A 15,634-nucleotide genomic window follows, 5' to 3' on the forward strand; every position below is an offset into this window, starting at 1 on the left:
GAACCGGGAGGCCCTCACAACAGTCACTCGAGCCCTTGTGATCTCTAGGCTGGAATACTGCAATGTGCTCTACATGGGGCTGCCCTTGAAGAGCATCCGGCGACTTCAGCTAGTCCAGAATGCAGCCGCGCGAGTGATTGTGGGCGCACCACGGTTCGCCCACATAACACCGATCCTCCGTGAGCTGCGCTGGCTACCTGTTGATCTCCGGGTGCACTTCAAGGTCCTACTTACCATTCATAAAGCGCTCCATGGTAGTAGATCTGGCTATTTGAGAGACCGCCTTCTGCCAATTACCTCCCTTCGTCCCATCAGATCGCATAGAGTAGGCCTCCTCCGAATTCCATCCGCCAGTCAGTGCCGACTGGCGACTACGCGGAGGAGAGCCTTCTCAGTTGCAGCCCCGACGCTATGGAACAATCTCCCCGTGGAGATCCGCACCCTCACCACCGTCCAGGCCTTCCGCACAGCCCTCAAGATCTGGCTATCCCGTCAGGCCTGGGGATAGGACTTTACTCTCGCCCCTCCCGAATGTTGAGTGAATGTTGTGTTTTACCGCTAATTATTTTTACTCCACATTTTCTTTTTGTGTTTTGTCCTGCACACCCCTCCCCTATTATTGTAAGCCGCCCTGAGTCCCCTCAGGGAAAAGGGCGGCCTATAAATGTTTAATAATAATAAAAATAATAATAATATGTTTAGTCATAAGCAACACTTGTTGCGTGCTGCAACAAAACATCTAAATCATGAGGCTAGGGAGGAGCAGTTTTAAACTAAAGTAATCCCTTCTCTGATGAATTGTGTAACTGAAACCCCAAAACAAGTTACTTTCCCATCTCTTCAGGCTAAATGTTTATTGATTGATTGATTCAATTTGCTAATTGAGAAAAAAATTAAACTCATCCTCAGTCTAAACTTTGGAAACTTTTAACCCCAGATCTATACTGTTAATGAATAACCCAGCGATGGCTAACCTTTTTTGGCTCAGGTGCCATAAGTGGGGGGAGCGCAGGGGGGGTCATGTGCAGGCGTGCCGCACCCATAATGCAATGCGCGACCCCCCACCAGTGCGGATGCATGTACTACAGATGCTCCCCCCATTTTTTGCATGTTTTTTTCACCCTCCCCAGGCTCCAGAGGCTTTATAGGAGCATGGGGAGGGCAAAAACAGCCTCCCCCGCCCCCCCGGAAGCCCTCCGGAGGCTTCAGGGATCTTCAGAGCACTCAAAACGACCCTCCAAGCAAACTGGAAGTCACTTATGGTTTGCTCGGAGGGTCATTTTGAGTGCTCCGAAGGCTTCAGGGACCTTCAGGAGGCTTCCCTGAAGCCTCTGGAGCAGTCAAAACGACATTCCGAGCAAACTGGAAGTCTGTTCCCGAACTTCCGGTTTGCCCGTAGGGCCGATTTTTTGCGCACCGGAGGCTTCAGGGAAGATCATGAAGCTTCCGGAGGGCCTCCATGGGGCCTCCGGGGGGTGGAGGGTGGAGGAGGCTCTTTTCAGCCTCCCCAGGCTCCTAGAAAGCCTCTGGAGCCTGGGGAGGGCGAAAAATGGCTTTAAAAAAGGGTGAACTCAATTGGCCAGCGCACACATGCATGCTAGCCAGCTGACAGGGCAGCGCCTCGCATGCCCTGACAAATGGCTCCGCGTGCCATCTGTGGCACGCGTGCCATAGGTTCGCCATCACTGGTATAACCTATTTAAGAATCTTGCAGGTTTTGGAAAGTCTTTATACTGGCAGAGTCCTGATGATAGTGAGTTTCCATCACCTGGTCTTGTCTTTTCTCCCCATCTTCAGAATTTAAGAAGTTCTTGCTTTATGCACGCCAGATGGAAATCCGAGGTGTGGACATTGACAACCCTTACTACAATTACATTAACTCCTTCACTGTGCCTGACATTGACAATGTGACTGTGGTTGACTATGATGCTCTGGAACAACGCATCTATTGGTCAGATGTCCGCACACAAACCATCAAGCGGGCCTTCATCAATGGAACTGGCGTTGAAACGGTTGTTTCTGCAGGTGTGAATTACTTATATTGTCCTCTCTTCCAAAGCTTCCCAACATTTGTGTTGCTTTTTGACTTGGCTATTGTTTAATTAAATTCTAATATTTGATGGAGAGCTTTTTTAAAGGAGAAGAATATTTAACTTTTAATTAAATCTAATGCCAGGGACAAATAACCAGGAGCACTCATTGAGTTCAAAGCAGAGAAAAGTTTATTATTGCTACCTATAAACAAGAATCTGGTCAAATAATGGCCAAAACTAAATTGGCGCTAGATAAGGGTCAAAGGAAAGTCACAAGTGGCTGACTTAGGTCTCTTGCGGGAACGCAAATATTCCAAACTGATGACATGTTTAATCTCACCCTGAGGCTCACCCTGCAGGTCTGCTACATCTATATTCCTTGCAGTTTCTTATCATTATTCTACATCAGGGATTAGATATTTTTGCAGGATTCATTGAGGCTGTGTAAATACCAACATAGAGACATCTCACAAAACTCCCATCATTTTTCAGTCTTTGTTCCCTAAAAGGGAATAAATGGGCAATGTGGCCCCCTCTGGCAGCACATCCTAACTTTCTTTGTGCCTTTCTGGATTTCACATTTATGCCTATTTATTTATTTGATTTATATAGCCACCCATATATGACTTTGGGCAGCTTACAGCAGTTAAAGAAATACATTGTCTATTACTTCGCAGATTTACCCAACGCTCATGGCTTGGCTGTGGACTGGGTCTCAAGGAACCTTTTCTGGACCAGCTATGATGCCAATAAAAAACAGATTAATGTTGCCCGTCTAGATGGCTCCTTTAAGAATGCTGTGATTCAGGGATTGGATAAACCTCATTGTTTGGTGGTTCATCCTCTCAAAGGGTAAGTCTGAATCAACCAAGAATGCTGACGAAGTTAAACAATAGGATGGAGTTTCTGAAAAACAGACTGAAACACTTTCACTTTCCTTTTAAATTAATAGCTTTTTAGTATTATTTCTGAATATATTAACTACATGTTATTTAAACAAGACCCACGAATTGAGTTTTACTGTTGGTCTATTTCACTACAGTTCAATTACAACTAATGGCAGTTTATCTGGGAAATGTTAAAACCTGAAACTAAAGTTACCTGCTTCCTTGTTGTAAATACATCAGAGGAGAGCGGTGTATGTTTCCACAGTGAATGTATAATCTGAATAGGGAATTAAATGGAAAAATTGGAATGGCAATTATGCAATTTCCCTGCTTCTTTCTCAAGATTTTACAGAGACTGGATTTTCTTAACATATTTTTTTCACTTTTAGAAGTAAAGAAAAGTAGAAAAAGTAGGAGAAATAAGGTTTATTTCTACAATACATGTCCTTTTGTAACCCTAGGATCTGCAGGAACATACCCTATTTTTTGGCGTATAAGACGCACTGGAGTATAAGATGCACCAAGATTTTGAAGAGGCAAATTTAAAAAAAAAAGTTTTTGCATTCTGCAGACCTCCCCAAAATGGCCCATTTTTTGCAGAAATGGGCCTTTTTTGTCAAAAAAGAGGGCAAAAAATGCATAGCCTTTAGGAAGTTTGTAGTGTGCTCTGGGGAGGGGGGGGGAGCAAAAAATACCAGCCTGTTTTTTGCAAAAATGGGCCCGTTTTTTGTCAAAAAAAAGGGCATGCATAGCCTTTAGGAGGCTTATAGAATGCTCCTGGGGGCTGGGGGATAGACGGTTTGTTTTTTGCTCATTTCTGCCCTCTCCAGCCCCCAGGACCACTCTATAAGCCTCCTAAAGGCAATGCACGGCTATTTTGGTGAAGGGGGCGGGGTTTCAGAAGGCCAAAAATGCTGTATTCAATGTATAAAATGCACCCAGATTTTCAGCCTCTTTTTTGAGGGAAAAAGGTGTGTCTTATACTCCAAAAAATACAGTAATATGACATAGGTCCCATAATTCCAGAGTAAGATAATATAACATTCTTTAGGTGTTTTGGTATAACCTTCAATTTTTTGCTGGAGGAGATCTTTCTTTGGCATGTGTTGAAGTTCTTAAGTATTGCTTGTTCTGTTCTATTTTAAGCTCTTCTTGCAAGATACTTAGGACTTGACTATTCTGTTTTGTTCTTTTGTCCTCTTTTTAAAACAAAACTTAGGGTTTGGGAAGTTATTTCTTAAAATTTCTGAATGAATCCAACAGGCATGCCTAAGTGGATTTACTTGATGCCTAAGCCTCATAACCGGCTCTGTAGCATCTAGACATTCTTCCTTCATCTTCAGACCATCCACAGCCCAATAGGAAGAAGAATATAATTGCATTCAAGAATCTAGCTTCCTTCAGAAATAAAAATGCTGTTTTTTGAATGGTATAAAGAAGCTGTTTTAGAGAGAGATGCTTTTCACGACTGAAAATCTGTCTTGAGATGTATCAAGGGCTGGGTATGTGTGAATGTGAACATACCAGCTAGTTTATGACATATTATTAAGCAAGGTAAACTATTTTTCATTTGGCAAGAGGCTGCAGATACCTGTGTTGGAAGGATCCTTGGTGCTCTTGCTTGTTTTCTTGTTAACTAGGGAACATCATCAATTGGAGTAAGGAGTAAGGAGTGTTGTTTGCTCTCAGTTTATATTCTGGTAACTTGCCTGTCTCTGTAGGGGGGGAGGTCTTGGAGATTCTTTGATTGGGCTGTTTACTGATGGCTCTTTGGCAGTTTCTTGATTGGGTATTGTTTACTTGACTGTTGGTCTGAAGTTAACTTTGGAGTTAATCTATGCTGATCCGGAGTGCTGATTACTGGTGGAGAAGTGTTTGGAGCCTTTTTTCTTTTCTTTTGGGCTGGTTGATTGTCTCTTTTGCGTTTCTCATCTTCAGTAACGTTAAGATGGGTGGATTTTTAACTCCAGAATTCCGGGAGCATGCTGGCTGAAGTTGAGAAACATTCATATAAACCTTTTTTCTACTTGACAAAATGTTTGGAAGAAAAGGATAGAAATTTTGATTTGCTGTCCACCACCCTACTTAAGGTGTTCTTTTCTTCAGATCAACTCTTGACAGTGGAAAGCAAATGGCAGGGACATTTCCAGGGGATAATCAGCCAATGTGGGGAAGGGTATAGCATTGAATGGTGATTCCTTTGTTTCATAGGAAACTCTACTGGACAGATGGAGACAGCATCAATGTCGCCAACATGGATGGAAGCAACCGCAGCCTTCTCTTCACAAACCAAAAAGGGCCTGTTGGTATGGAAGCTATTTGCATGGTTTCTGTTATAGCATCATTATGTGAAATGATGATAAAATTCAGTGACGTGCGGTGACGGTTACCGTTGGTGAGGCAAGACTGCAGCAGCGGCGAGAAGCAACGTCCCCGGCACTGTGTCCGACAGGCGTCTTGCATTTATGGCGGACATAAACGTGAGACGCCTGTCGGACACAGTGGCGGGGGTGTTGCTTCTCGCCACTGTCGCGCTCCACCGCCTTGCCCCCCGCCTCCTCCGATGAACAATCCTGCAGCCAGCCCACCCACCCCTCGCCCGACCTGCTCCCTGCCTGGACTCACCGGTCTCCTCCTCCTCCTTCTCCTCGTCCCTGCTCGGTGCTGGGCTGGCTGCAGGCCGGGGCATCAGGATTGTATGTATGAGGAGGCAGGGGGGGCAAGGCAGTGGAGCGTGACGGCGGCGAGAAGCATTTCAGATGGAGCCGGGACACCCGGAAGGCAAGCCGGAACTTCGGCATGCCTTTAAGTTCCGGCTTGCCTTCCGGATGTCCCGGCTCCATCTGAGATGCTTCTCGCCGCCGTCGCGTTCCACCACCTTGCCCCCCCGCCTCCTCATACGAACAATCCTGCTGCCCCAGTCTGCAGCCAGCCCACCCACCCCCGCCCGACCTGCTCCCTGCCTGGACTCACCGCTCTCCTCCGCCTCCTGCTCCCCGCTCGGTGCTGGGCTTTAAAGGGGTCTCCCCTCCCCAGCCAGCCAGCCCACCCAGCCAATTCCTCCCCCCTGTGTCCAACAGGCCAGGTGTCTCGCGTTTATGGCGGACATAAATGTGAGATGCCTGGCCTGTTGAAACACAGCGGCGAGAACGTCCCTGCCGCTTCCGTGCTCCGCCGCCTCGCCCCCCTGCCTCCTCCGACCCCACCGCTGTGAAGAAAGAAAAAAAACACACACACACAAACCTCACAATAAAAAATTAAATTTTTTATTAAATTACAAATTACAAATTAAATTACAATAAATTTGAACCCCCCCCTCCCTCCGTCTGATCCACCTTTTCCAGCTGTGGAAACTCTCTCAACTCTCCTCTTGTCCGGCCAATGTAAGCGTGATCAACGTAAGCTCCTAAGGCATGATTCGCTGCTCCCTGATCAGGAGGCGGGAGAATCAGTGCCTCTTTTGCATATGAAAGTGTTCGCTTGTTAACTCCGCCTTAACTTTTAAAAGGCGAACAATTCCTTAGGCAAAAGAGGCTCCGACTTATCTGGCCTCCTCCCATTGTTAACACTGAGAGCAGACACCAAGCCACTGTGACTTTGAATCTGGTAGCAACTACCCTGGCTTTAATTATTTTAAAAAAATTATTTAAAATTCTTTCTTTCCCTCAGGAGACTGGTGAGGCCCCGCCTCCCCTGCCTCTAGTGACTGCACGTCCCTGATAAAATTCATGGAAATGGTAGAATTTGTATCATCTCCATAATGTCAGTGCAGGTGTCTAGTTTATACAATCAGAAATGACAGATTGCTCCTTCTTCCAATTGGTCTATTACTTTTTAAAGCCACCCATGACAACGCTTTAGGTACAACCTACCCTTGCTGCTTACTCTTTTGAGTCCATGCTAAAATAAATTTTTTTTTTTAAATGTTAGGGCTCTCCATTGACTACAAAGAAAACAAGCTATACTGGATAAGCTCTGGCAATGGCACCATCAATAGATGCAACTTCAATGGCAGTGGTTTGGAGGTGTTGGAGACTATGAAGAACCAGCTACGCAAAGCCACAGCATTGGCTATAATGGGTAAGAGACAGTGGACAATGTATGGGTTTTTTTTTCCATGCTGTGATTTGCATGGAGAGTAGATCTTATTTCTCATTTTTGTGGGCTCATTTATGAAGAACCTTTTTGTGGCTTATAGTAGAGATCTCATTTCTGACATTTTGCTTTTGTTTCAAAACATTGCGGTCTTCTGCATTCAGAAATTACTACATTGTTTTCCGAAAGGTATCATATTGAGGCTGTGATTTCTATAATTAAATCTCCATGATAGTTTTCATCATAATACCCAGTTGAAAGCATCTATATCTAAGATGTACTGCGTTAGTATTCATATAACTTATTTGGGGACTATATTCTTTAATCTATTTTACTATTGCTAAAAATGTATTTTATGAAGAGTTAAAAGTATTAAAATAAACTGATGCTACAAAAGTTAAATCCCTTCCTTTTAGTACCTACGCACAACTTAGCATGATTGTTAAAGCTTTTAACAATACTTTTAATATAATATACCTGTATTTCATAGCTGGATGTGTGGAAGCACATTTTTAATCTTTTTCTTAATTTACATACACAGGGATGACAATAGATTTTCCTGGCTAATACCAGAGCCAGGAAACCACCAAACTAATGCTACAGCAATTTGAGGAAACTAATATTTAACTGGTCTACATATACACTAAATGAAACAACTCAAATTTGGATGTGCAATTCCAGGTCCTCAAGATTCTCAGCCATAGCCAGCATAGCCCATGTTTAAATTAAAATAAGTGGTTTGCTGGTTTGAAACAAAATTAATGTAGTTCAGTATTACAAGGTTAAAGTTCTTGGATTCATTGCATTTGATGGATAAAAATCAAATGAAAAGTATCTTAATGCAGAAGCATACCCTTTAAAATTTCAGCGAGTGCTACAGAGTTCAGTTACTCCTTATTTAATGACCATTCATTCAGCAACCATTCAAAGTTGTAATTGTGCTGAACAAGGGAGACCTACAACTGGTCCTCATACTTGTGGCTGTCGCATTGTGTCCACAGTCACATATAATGTAAGCCAGGTGCTTGGCAACCAGCTCACAATTACAAGGTTGCAGCATCCTGCAGTCATATGATTACCATCTCTGACATTTGCTGCTGGTTTCCAACAAACAAAATCAATGGCGAAGCCAGCAAGCCAGCAGGTGGCAAGATCTTTGACTGTAGGATACTGCAACTGCACGGGGTTTGCCTAACAATAACTAGGAGTGCCAGAGCTGCGCGTCCTAAGTCAGTGCAGTCACAAAACATTCAGTGCAGTCACACAACATTTACAGTCACTTTACAACTGTGATGATTAGTTACAAAACATTTAGGCTCAATTACTATTGGTAAGTGAGGATTATTGTGTTAAATATGCCTCCCCATTCAAAGTTATCGTAGTGATGAATGAATGCATTTACAATAGGTCCTCATAGTTCCATCCAATGCAGAATCCCATCATCACAAAATCACAATCTGCTCAGGTGGCACCCAGTTTGCAGTTATGATGCTGTCACAAGCACATTGATCATAATTTCCAACATTCTTTCAGCTTCCCACAAGCAAAGTCAATGGGGAAGCCAGCAGGAAATCAGAAATCACAGTCGTGTGAGGTTCTTGCTTGACAACCTGTATTGGCCCCGCTTAATGATGGCAACCAGTACTGCCAGGATTGCCATTGCTAAGCACCCCAGTCATATGACGTTGCACTGTATGATTTTGTTGTTTAACAACAGCAATTCCAGTCCAGATTGCTGTCTTAAGCCAAACCTGTAACTTTCTTTTGATTAATCAACTTTGTAATCAACTAAAATCTTTCAACTCATCATTTTTCAGTCTTCTGGCCAAGGTTCCTCACCTCATTCTTCTTCCCATCTCACTTTCTTCCCTAAGATCATATTGGTAAAATAGGGACAATATAACCCTTGTTTTTACGGGATTTCTAGAATTGTGAAAAGAATTGCAGTTTCAGTAATAATAACTTACATGGTAAGTTTATCAAGTGGGGAGCCAACTGCATTCTTTTCAATTGTGAATTCCCTCATGGCATGTGTACGCTTCCCCTTTCTCACTTAGGTGATAAGTTGTGGTGGGCTGACCAGGCCTCTGAAAAAATGGGCACCTGCAACAAGAAAGATGGATTGGAGGCAGTCGTGTTGCGCAACAGCACCACTCTTGTAATGCACATGAAAATCTATGATGAGATCATCCAACAACAGGGTGAGTGTGGAGGGATCTTGAAGTGCTGATGCTGGGCAGCTCCACCAGGTACAAGAGGAGAGATTGAAGAAGTAGGTTGCAAGGAAGCATCACGGAGACTCATGAGATTCCTAGGCCAGGCAGCACAGAAAAAAAATTGTATGAACTTAAATCCACACACTCTGCCTGCCCAATCCTAGGAAGTCTAGTTTTGAATTGTTGGCATTTTGATCATTTAGAACAGTGTTTCCCAAACTTGGCAACTTTAAGACTTGTGGACTTCAGCCAGAAGAGCTAGCTGGAGAATTCTGGGAGTTGAAGTCCACAAGTCTTAAAGTTGCCAAGTTTGGGAACCACTGATTTAGAACAAATGAACCATACTTTTTGAGAGTCATTGTACCACTGCCCATGCCCTTGTGGGACGGTGTATAATTTACCCAAAAGTTTGGTTTAAATCTGGTAACATCACCAAAATCTTGCAAAACTCTTGGCAGTCTCAAAGGACTCGCGACGTTTAGCATTTCCATTTGAAACACAAAATGCAGTTGTGGTGTGAGAAGGTGTTAGCTTTTTTTAAATCAACTAATTGGTTCATTTTGGAAGGAGAGGATGTCATAGGGAGAAACTTCAGAAGTGTTCATGCCTGGAGACATTTACTTGCCAATTCCTTCTTTGATTTTTGTTTGGCTGTAAATTATCATATATGTGATCATCTGGTTGCAAAAGAAAATCTGGACTTTGATATTGTGTGATAATTGTGCCCTTTTAACTTGTTATGGTTTCAGGTGTCAACCCTTGCAGTGTGAACAACGGTGAATGCTCACAACTCTGCCTTCCTACATCAGACACTACTCGTTCCTGCATGTGTACAGCTGGCTACAGCCTGAAGAGCGAGCAGCAGTCCTGCGAAGGTGAACAATGATAAGGGGCGGTTCTGTCTGAATGTGACCTGCAGATGTTGTTCTCCGTTCCTGGAACTTGGCTAGTTTGCCTGTATGAATCTTGAAGGGCAGCTCCCTCTGCTGCCTGTGGAATTTTCAGTTTTCTCACCGAGGCTTCTAATGAGCTTCCTGTGATGTTATCCATATATCATGAAATGGCAAAGTTGTCCTTAATTGCATATGTTCTTAATGGGAAGTTGCAGTCAGTCCTGGCTTACTTTACCTTCAAGAAATGTGTTTCTAAATATATCTTCTGTCTTCTTCACACATTCATTTTTCATGTAGACTAGATGAGAGGAAGAAAAACACTGGTGTCACCTAAAATAGATAAAGTGGGATGCAGCCCTAAGATGTGAAGGAGAAAAACTATAGAATTACAGGACCAAAAATGATAGGATACAGTCCTTGACATTCCCCCCCTGCCCCACACGGAATATAGCAATTAATCTTTGAACATCTGAAGAAAGGCATATCCTAGAAGGGATATTCAGAAAGCCCATTTATATATAAGATTAAACTTTCTACTCTCCCTTCTCTGGGATGCACTCTAAAAAGGCTGTGGATGATGGGTCCTAGCCTAATCATGATCTCATAATTCTGGTGGCAGGGAATGTGATATGACACTAGAAAGGAATACCTACAATCATTACTACTATAATATTGTTTGTACAGACCAACATTGATGGTACAAAGTTAATAGTTCAGTTCCTGTTTAGGAATTCCTGGCAGTTGTCTAATGCTTCCTTTCAAAGGGAAAACAGAGTCCAGCTAAAAAATAAACTGTTTCCTCCACATTTCAATCAATATTGACTTTGCTTATCTTTTAAAGTAATAATTGACTGGAGGCAGTTAGGTGAGTTAAAAGATAATAAGTATGGTTTATTGTTTCCATGTTCTAACTTTCAACAAACTAAAACCTAGTTTCTTTTCACTAATTTTATTTCCTTTCTGTTCACATGGATATATTCTATACATCCACATAGATCACAGCTAAAATTCTAGAGTTAAAATGAAGGTTTCTGTCCATTGCATTTTGTAAAAGCAACAAAACCACACAAAATACTGGGCCAATTGTTTTATGGGGAAGTAGTGGACAGAATAGTACAATTAAGGGGGAAATAGAATACTTAAGTTCTACAAAACTCAGAGCATTAATTTTGCTTCTTAAGAGATTTATTGAAATGTCCCAAAATCTTGGTCCTTACTAATCCCACAGCTTTAAGATAGGATGAAAAATCATAGCATACTCTCCAGATTGAAAATAATTTCTCTACCAGACTGTAGAGGAAAGGAGACCCTGAAAGTCTGAAAAACAAATGCTATATTGAAGAAGCTTGAAACAGGCCTTCATTCCTTGGTCACTTCTTGATTGTAATAAAAATGTGTGTGGGTTGTTTTCTCACAACCCCAGCTGTTGTTAAGGATTGTTGTCATTAGTGAAATAGTGCCTATTTTACTTTTTTTTCCAGCCTATTGGCAGGAACCCATGGAATTATAGAGCAAAACAACTTGAACAGATCCAAGTTGGGGAAGATTGTTTTAGTCTGGAATTCTCCTGGCAGACTTTTAGGCCAGCTCTGTGGACTGAAATTCTTTTGAGATTAGATGCTCAGAATAGAACCTGAGACTATTTGCATATAAAGGTTTCCATTCTAGACATTCTTCCTTGTGCCTCTTTCTCCTTCTGATAAACTTTTTAACCTTGTGACTGTTTCTTTTTTCCATGTAGGTGTTGGCTCTTTCCTCCTCTACTCGGTACATGAGGGCATCCGCGGCATCCCATTGGATCCCAATGACAAATCTGATGCACTGGTGCCAGTCTCTGGGACTTCATTGGCTGTCGGCATTGATTTCCATGCTGGTAAGTGGCAAATACCTGCAATGGGTTAGTCCTCTTGGGACTCTTGAGTTGGAAAAGGAAACTGCATTGATGGAAGACACTATAGCTGATGGGGAAATTGGGCTAATTGCAATTCTTAGTCTTGATTTTCTGTGAAGAGATGATGGTTAATTTGATGGGTTGCCAAAACAACAACAACAGAGTATAACTATTGAGGTATCAAAGTATACAATGTATTCTGTATCCTCATATTACAGAAAAATCCAGCCACAAAACACATGTGAGGAAATCAGAGATCTCCATAATTCATCTCATCTCTGGTTAAAAATGTCTTCAGTAATCAAACAAGTTATTTATATTTAAGAGATAAACCAAAACCGTCACAGTCTTGAAGCCAATCCTAAGTTATAGTTAATGCCATAACCCTGTTTCTTAGTGGAGAAGAAACAGTTGATACGGGCATAAACAGGTCAATATTAACTTAATGCCCTTCCTCCACTAGCCATTTTTTTTTAGCATTCAGCTTTGAGCTTTTGCTTGGAATCTATTCTGAATCACTATCCAGAATCAGTTTGCTGTTACACAGTATATTGCCAAAGTAATGACAAAAACAGATGTGACTAAACTCGCTGATTCATTCACTTTAATTCCAAGAAGAACACATATTGAACAAAAGAAATTAAGTGCATTTTACTAAAATGGTAAATGTATGCAAAAAAAACAAACAAACAACTATTTCGAGAGATTTGTTTCTTGATGAGGACAAAGTCTTAGCCTCGAAACAACTACGGTATATTTATGAAGAACTGTGTATTAAGCAAAAATTAGTTATTAAGTGCGTCATGCTCCAAAGTATTCTTAGAATGATATGCATAATACCAATCAATATTGCAGCTAGTTAGATAAATTATCGGTGTACATTGTACCAGAATTTAATGATAGAATTAAACTTTTAACTTCTTCAAGCCTGGGATTGTGCACTTTCCTCAAGATGTTTTGTTTATGGTCTTTGTGGCTAAAGGTGTTAGAGGCCCACTAAAGCTGCTACTCTGCCTTTACTAATTTGAATGTACTGTCAGGTGCTGAAAAGAAATGGGTTTGGGGAACCCAGGAACTGATTTGGGGGATTATCAGGTGACTCAAATAATAGTTGCTCATTGCATAGAATCACACCAAACCTCCTCTTTCAATCTGCCATATGTGTTTTTCTCTCCTTCAGATAATGACACTATCTATTGGGTGGACATGGGTATGAGCACAATCAGTCGAGCCAAACGGGACCAGACCTGGCGAGAGGATGTCGTGACCAACGGCATTGGCCGAGTGGAAGGGATTGCCGTGGACTGGATTGCAGGTGTGGCTGCGAAAATGAGCAACTGAGTGTGGAAAGGAAACCCTCCTTCTCACGAGAATTAAAGGAAGGAGCAATCCATTAAGTCCTAACCTTGTATCTCTTTTCCTCCAGGAAATATCTATTGGACAGACCAGGGCTTTGATGTCATTGAAGTCGCCAGGCTCAATGGTTCATTCCGCTATGTAGTGATTTCACAAGGATTGGATAAGCCACGTGCCATTACGGTACACCCAGAGAAAGGGTAAGATTCCTTTACATTGAGCACAATTTCTTAGACTGGTCATAATAGAAACAGGTTGGGAGTATATTTGAGGCATTTGAACGATGATGGATTGGGACTGGGGAAAGGCAAGACTCCCAGTTGTGGGAATAGTCATCAAAATGCTTTAAAGGCCATCCAATTGGAAAAGGCTATTCCTAGATCTTGCATGGATATTGGGTTGGCTTTTTGCTTTATTCCTTTTTTTTTTTTTTTTGCTACCATCGAAAATGGCAAACTAGCGACAACTGTGGCTGACATATGATATGTTAATTGTTCTGGTGCTGTCTGTGTCCACTCTTTCAGATACCTTTTTTGGACAGAGTGGGGCCAATACCCTCGCATTGAACGTTCTCGGCTGGATGGAACAGAGCGTGTGGTCCTTATCAATACCAGCATCAGCTGGCCCAACGGGATTTCTGTCGATTATGAAGTAAGGTCCTGAAGCTGTGTTAGACACATTATTAGACACAATGATGCTTGTCTGCCCAACCAAAAATCATAGTTGAGAAATGAACTTTTTTAGCATCTTAGGAATGCCTTTCCCCATTGTACCCTTAGAATAAGAGCAAATAAATAGGATTATGTGCTTTTAATGCAGAAACATAATTCATTATCGTGGCAAGTTAAAATTCATACATAACAATTCTGAATTATGCAACCAGCAAAATCCGATTTTGTGCAAAGCATTTGTTTGTTGAACAAATTTGTTTGTTGCTGAAGGTGTTATCTAGTTTGGTAATGAAACGTTCAGAAACCAACCTACAATCTCGGAGAACGAACCTTTACCCTCATCCTACAAATGAGATGACAGATATTCACCACTATGGTCAAGCATTTGTTTGTGTTAAGAAAAGGGACGTAGCAATGTCACTTGCTGAGTTGGAGTCCTGCTCAGTTCTTGCTCAACTTCTGATCTTTCACAGCTTTAAACAATCTCCATCCCACAGCAGTTCATATGTCCATTTATTTCCTTGCTGGGATATGATTAAGAGCCTTGGTGGCACAGTGGTTAGAGTGCAGTACTGCAGACTACTGCTGACTGCCGGCTGACTGCAATTTGGGAGTTCAAATCTCACCAGGCTCAAGGTTGACTCAGCCTTCCATCCTTCCGAGATGAGTAAAATGAGGACCCAAAATTGTTGGGGGCAATATGCTGACTCTGTAAAACTGTTTAGGGAAGGCTGTAAAGCACTGTGAAGCGGTATATAAGTCTAAGTGTTACTGCTATTTGAGCTGAGAGTAGGGGAAATGATACACGGTTGGGAACTGGTTGCCTGCATTTTACATTCACTTTGGTATCCTCGGTTGTGTTATATCATTTGCAAGATGGATTAACATCTGGATCTCTTTTTAGGATGGGAAGCTTTACTGGTGTGATGCCCGGACAGATAAGATTGAACGCATAGACCTAGAGACCGGTGATAAGAGGGAGGTTGTCCTATCCAGTAACAACATGGATATGTTCTCAGTATCTGTCTTTGAAGATTATGTCTACTGGAGTGACAGGTTTGTGTCTCAGTGCTGAGAGCCATGTCTTGAAATGTTTTGCAAGCAACTGCATTTCTTCCATGTTCAGATTGAACAATATTCATTACGGATTTATATTGTTACATCTTTCTCAAACCTCTTCCGTGCAAATCTATTCGGTCTTTTGAAGGGGAAATATGCTGAGGTTTACAGGTGTGCATGTGTTTAGATCTTTTAATTAAGGTAAAGTATGGATGGATTGGGCATAATATTTGTGTGTAAGATAAGTAATATATCAGAATGCATGCTCGTTTAAGCATGTTTATGAACTGAAGATTTGTGTCACAGTGTTATAAGCAATAGCTTCCTCGTTGTGTTTTGCTTTGTAAGAGCTATGCTGGTAGAATATCTCACAGTTGCATGCTTAATGGTGCCTCCTTCCAGGACTCATGCAAATGGATCCATTAAGAGGGGCAGCAAGGACAATGCATCAGAAATTGTGTCTCTGCGCACAGGAATAGGAGTGCAGCTGAAGGACATCAAGGTGTTCAACAGAGCCAGGCAAAAGGGTATGT

At 42.0% G+C, this 15,634-nt stretch overlaps 1 protein-coding gene across 3 annotated transcripts in view; it reads left to right on the forward strand.

Moving 5' to 3' along the window:
* Nucleotides 1-15,634, forward strand: part of LRP1 (LDL receptor related protein 1) — a 337,681-nt gene that overhangs the window by 241,649 nt on the left and 80,398 nt on the right. For all 3 annotated transcript variants that reach the window (XM_032212335.1, XM_032212336.1, XM_032212337.1), the window contains 12 exons: nt 1,798-2,025; nt 2,711-2,885; nt 5,132-5,226; nt 6,851-7,000; nt 9,073-9,216; nt 9,981-10,106; nt 11,866-11,997; nt 13,196-13,330; nt 13,442-13,571; nt 13,896-14,022; nt 14,947-15,098; nt 15,504-15,628. In XM_032212335.1, the coding sequence (XP_032068226.1) occupies nt 1,798-2,025; nt 2,711-2,885; nt 5,132-5,226; nt 6,851-7,000; nt 9,073-9,216; nt 9,981-10,106; nt 11,866-11,997; nt 13,196-13,330; nt 13,442-13,571; nt 13,896-14,022; nt 14,947-15,098; nt 15,504-15,628 (1,719 nt within the window). The remainder of the gene's footprint in view (nt 1-1,797; nt 2,026-2,710; nt 2,886-5,131; nt 5,227-6,850; nt 7,001-9,072; nt 9,217-9,980; nt 10,107-11,865; nt 11,998-13,195; nt 13,331-13,441; nt 13,572-13,895; nt 14,023-14,946; nt 15,099-15,503; nt 15,629-15,634) is intronic.

This window comes from Thamnophis elegans, chromosome 2, assembly GCF_009769535.1.
Source record: "Thamnophis elegans isolate rThaEle1 chromosome 2, rThaEle1.pri, whole genome shotgun sequence".
Classification (NCBI taxonomy): Eukaryota; Metazoa; Chordata; class Lepidosauria; order Squamata; family Colubridae; genus Thamnophis; species Thamnophis elegans.